The sequence below is a fragment of the Rosa chinensis genome, chromosome 7, assembly GCF_002994745.2.
Source record: "Rosa chinensis cultivar Old Blush chromosome 7, RchiOBHm-V2, whole genome shotgun sequence".
Taxonomy (NCBI): domain Eukaryota; kingdom Viridiplantae; phylum Streptophyta; class Magnoliopsida; order Rosales; family Rosaceae; genus Rosa; species Rosa chinensis.
In genome coordinates, this window is record NC_037094.1 from 2,977,073 (window position 1) to 2,981,989 (window position 4,917).

Below are 4,917 nucleotides of genomic sequence, written 5' to 3' on the forward strand. Positions count from 1 at the left end.
AATTCAGCCAATTTCTTTCCCGTTTCTACTTCGATCAATCCATTTGGTCAACCGAGTTTACCATTATAACCATATATTTATTAATTAAATTATTCAAAAAGAAACTCCATCAAGTCATGAGAACCTGGAGAAAATGACCGTTGGATGAAATGATTGGAATATTTTACTCGTGTTGTAAAAAATTCAGCCAATTTCGTCGCAGTTTCGATTTTAATCCACATAGTCAACCAAAATAATCTATATTAACCTCTTAGTTGACCAATGACATAACGACTACAAATCGTGCCAATATTTTCACAAGACGTAAATAATTATGTCATGCATACATGTGAATGGTTGATGGATGGAGAAAAGAAGTTATGAATGAGTAGTTACAGAATTTTAGTTTGATGGGTATTTAGTATTTAGGGTTGACCACGTTGATCAAGGCCTAAATGATGACGAAAGTAGGTAAATTTTTTTTTTGCCATAATCTTTTCTTCTTGTCGCGAGAACATCCAACGGTTGAATTTGTGAAATTAAATTTCCTCCACGTTGTTGATTTTAGAGGGTATAATGTTTCATATAACCAATAAACAAGTTAAACTACATAAGTAGGCATATAAGGTTTTTGCGGAATTTAAAAAAAAAAAAAATTTGAAAATCAATAAATTTGATATTTTTTAGCTCAAAAATATCTATATATGCAAAGTAAAATGATTCAAGATTAGCTTTTTGGTCTCGGTAGTTAGTAGTATGCTTGAAAATAATCTCCTAAATTTTTCTTGAAGTGAATCTTTAATTTGTGGACTCGATAATTAAGCACATGACGCGTCGAGTTTATGAAATTTTTTTCTCAAGCAAGCTATTTATTACGATTTTCGGAAGTTTCAGAAGTATAAAAATTACAAAATGTAAAAGAATTTTAAAGCAATGTAATCTAGGTCGTAAATCTCTCCACCGACTTAGAACAATTCTTAGGTTCACCCCTAGGGTGAACTAGCATATTCACCCTCATTATTGATTAACATACTTTTACTTAATAGATTTGTAATCCAACCATTCATGTTGTATAACGTAATACAAAGATTACTTCTGTAAAAAATCAATCAAATTGAAGACCTTTTAGTAATTCATTTCTATGAAATACATGGACGGTTTATCATAATAGTAGTAAGTGTTGTTAGAACCATCCATTTGTTTGTTCAATTAGATAATTAAACGATTTCTGATTCGATTGATTTTTTACAGAGATAATCTTTAAATGCTACTTTAAGATATGGACCGTTTGATTATAAATTTATTAAGTAAAGTATGTTAATCAACAATATGGGTGAATATGCTAGTTCACGCCAGGGTGAACTTAAGAATTGTTCATCTTAAATTGAGTGGAGTATCCAGTTTTTTTTTTTTTGAACGACAAACATTAAATACATAAATATTAATTACATTAATTAATAAACATTGATTACATTAATTATAAAAACATTATTTACCCCACTTTAATAGCTTTCTTTTTTACCTCACTCAACAACTTTTTTTTAGATTAGTCCAACTTAACATTTATGTGTTGACTGTCAATAAAAAAGTTAGCATGAATAAATGGCTAGTTGGTATGAATGGCTGAGATTGACTTTAATATTAAAATAATATTATTATATGTTAGTGTTGTTGCACCACTAGTGCATGGAATCCGTTTTTGGTGTTTGGAATGAATCACTTTTCCCCTTATTTTTCTCATTCAGAAAAGTATTTCATTTTCTTTTGTATTCCAAACGCAAGAAAAAAACAAGTTTACTTTCTTATGCTTCCTTTCTACGAAACAAACGTGGCCAAAGAGCATGAAAACAACCGAATGTCAAACTGTCATAAAAAATAATAATAATAATAAATAAAATAAAATAAAAAAGAACCGAATGTCAAAATTATGCACGCATCATGAGGATTAGGGTTTAAATTTGAAAACAACTACCCAAAGTGTAATACAGAGTAGTAATTAATAAATACACCGTTGTTTGGGAAGAAAGGGATTCACAATTATACGTACATTTATACATCCCCATTTAAGAGAGACAGTAAATTAGATTCTCAATAAAAAAAAATAGAGAGAGAGAGAGAGTAATTTAGGGTTTGTATTTGTTGCTGCTGCCACCACAATAGCCCCAATGAATGCCACGTTTTTCAAGAGGCAGAGAGAGAGAGAGGGAGAGAGAGATGAAGTTAGCGAGTAAATGCAGTTTTGCTCTTTTTGAAGCTATTTAGTACACTTCTGCACAAAACCCTTTTACCTCCTTCATAGTTCATTGTCAGGGCAGTCCTCTCTTCTCTATAAATACCCATAAGACAAGGCCAAACCACTGCCTTGGACGTTTGCTTCTTCCTTCCAATACATAAGATCATCCTTCACCAGATAGATTCTGGAGATCGTTATAGAGAGAGAGAGAGAGAGAGAGAGAGAGAGAGAGAGATCACACCTCTTCATCCTCATCCTCATCCTCATAGCTACATAGCTCAGCTCGAGTTTGATTTGAGTTTCGAACTTATATATATATACACACACACACACACTTAGCCTTGAGCTAGATCAGAAAGATTAGGTTAAATGGGAAGACCACCTTGCTGTGACAAAGTTGGAGTGAAAAAAGGGCCATGGACGCCGGAGGAAGACATCATCTTGGTGTCGTACATTCAAGAACACGGCCCTGGGAATTGGAGATCAGTTCCTACCAACACAGGTGCTGTACTTGATTTTTGATCTACCTGGCTGCCTACTTTCATTTCAAGTCAGTTCGTTATGTCAATTACTTTTTATTTATTTGGACAAGTGTGTTAGTTTATATCATCCTCTTCTTCTGGGGTTGGGGGGTACTTTTTTCACTTTGTCTTGGTTTTGGTAAGGTTTTAATGAGAGTTGGTTTAAACATTAAAGTCATCTATACCTTCTGGCCATGGACAGTCTTGTTAAATTAATTATTATTTCCTTTCTAGCTCATCCTTTACTCTATCTTGAACTTTGTTCCAGATCATGCCTGTGGCTAATTTTTCTTGAGCTAGTTTTTTTCCTTTTTGGTCTTATATCTTGAGCAAGTATATTAACAGCAGTATTGTTAACTAATTAAATATTTCTAGTAATTAATAGAGACGGTTTTGATGATCAGGTTTGATGAGATGCAGTAAGAGCTGCCGGCTTAGATGGACTAATTATCTCCGGCCGGGCATCAAACGCGGTAACTTCACCGACCATGAGGAGAAGATGATCATCCACCTCCAAGCTCTTCTAGGCAATAGGTAATATTTTCATTTCTTTGAAAAGTTCAAATCCTCTATAACTTAAAACTCAAACACCGTGTCTTTTCAAAACTTGGATGTGCCTTAATTTCCATATATTTTTTAGCTGTGAATTTCATGTGTTTTGACTTGATTAGATTATTAGTATTAACTAACCTATGTTTTTGGATATGGGAGTTAGATACTCCCAAATCCCAGTAGTCAGATTCTCTATATTGTTCTTTTGATTATTATATTCCACAGTGATGGGATTTTTGAAACAAAAAATGGAAGTAAATTAATCTTCTGGTTAATTGAAACTTAATTTGATATTGATGAAAAAATAAATTGAATATGGATGCAGATGGGCTGCCATAGCTTCCTACCTTCCTCAGAGAACAGACAATGATATAAAGAATTACTGGAACACCCACCTGAAGAAGAAACTCAGAAAGCTCCAGACAGGTACTGCTGAAGACGGTATTTCAGGTAATTCACAGCAGCCAATTTCAAAGGGTCAGTGGGAGAGAAGGCTCCAAACAGACATTCACATGGCCAAACAAGCCCTTTGTGAGGCTCTCTCCCTTGACAAACCAAGTCATGATCATCACCATGTGCCAGACTTAAAGCCCTCACTCTCCAATATTAATGGCACTACTAGTACTACTACTAGACCTCACCAAGCATCCACATACGCGTCCAACACCGAAAACATTGCTCGATTGCTCGAAAACTGGATGAAAAGTTCACCAAAAGTTCGAACAAACTCCTCGGATGATCATCAAACCCAGATTCATCATCAGAACATGCTCAACAATGGTTCCAGTTCTAGTACTACCGACGGGGCACACAGTGGGACAACAACTACACCGGACCATCATGAACACCATGGTTTTGATTCCTTGTTTAGTAGCTTCAACTCATCCACATTATCCGATAATGCGTCGACTCATTTATCAGCAGAAAATAATCATCGTCAAACTAGTACTACTACTAATAATAATAATACTGGTCTCATGATGTTCCAAGACGAAAGCAAGCCTGATTTAGAGGCGGCCGCGGGAGCAGCAGCAGCAGTAGATCAAGTGCCTCTCACATTGCTGGAGAAGTGGCTCTTTGATGACGCTACTGCACATCAAGCTCATGATCAAGACATGCTGTTTTAAAATTAATCAATCAGATTAAAGCCGCTCATCGATCCCCATCTCGATTAATTATGGTTTCTTTGCTTTGTTTTAATTTTATGAAGTTAGGCTTTTGTAAACTTGTAACAATGTTTTTGTTCTTTTTTTTCCCCCCCCCTCTCTTTTTTCCTCTTGCGTGAGATGCAGAAAGATAACAGCTCCGGAGTGAAGGAACAAAAAATGTAAATTAAAAGTATATCTATCTATCTATATGTTTTTTTTTTCCCTTTTTATGTTCGCCCCCTGATCGAATTGGAAATAATTAATAGCGTAATTATAATTATACAAGACAAAAGTTAAATAAGCTTTCGAAGACGGGGATGAAATCACATGTCCTAGATTCCTGTGTTTTAATTCTGTCCCTCAATATGATTGGTCCACAGAGATTAAACAATGAAATAAAAGATTAAGAAAATATTTTTTTCATCTCTGTGGACAAATTATTTTAAGAGGACATAATAGAGATAGAATAATGGAGACATGTGAT

General features: G+C 34.6%; 1 protein-coding gene across 1 annotated transcript; it reads left to right on the forward strand.

Moving 5' to 3' along the window:
* The first annotated feature begins 2,262 nt into the window (after nucleotides 1–2,262).
* Nucleotides 2,263–4,637, forward strand: LOC112175856 (myb-related protein 306). Its single transcript, XM_024313605.2, has 3 exons — nucleotides 2,263–2,714; nucleotides 3,138–3,267; nucleotides 3,611–4,637. Exons 1-3 carry the CDS (start codon nucleotides 2,582–2,584, stop codon nucleotides 4,410–4,412), a joined length of 1,065 nt encoding a protein of 354 aa, XP_024169373.1. The 5' UTR covers nucleotides 2,263–2,581; the 3' UTR covers nucleotides 4,413–4,637.
* Nucleotides 4,638–4,917: the final 280 nt, after the last annotated feature.

What these genes read in the sequence shown, in the direction of transcription:
- LOC112175856 (XM_024313605.2), top strand. Translation starts at nt 2,582, where the DNA reads ATGGGAAGACCACCTTGCTGTGACAAAGTTGGAGTGAAAAAAGGGCCA. An exon ending in ATCAGTTCCTACCAACACAG is followed by an intron (nt 2,715 to 3,137) that starts GTGCTGTACTTG and finishes TTTGATGATCAG; the next exon opens with GTTTGATGAGATGCAGTAAG. An exon ending in CAAGCTCTTCTAGGCAATAG is followed by an intron (nt 3,268 to 3,610) that starts GTAATATTTTCA and finishes ATATGGATGCAG; the next exon opens with ATGGGCTGCCATAGCTTCCT.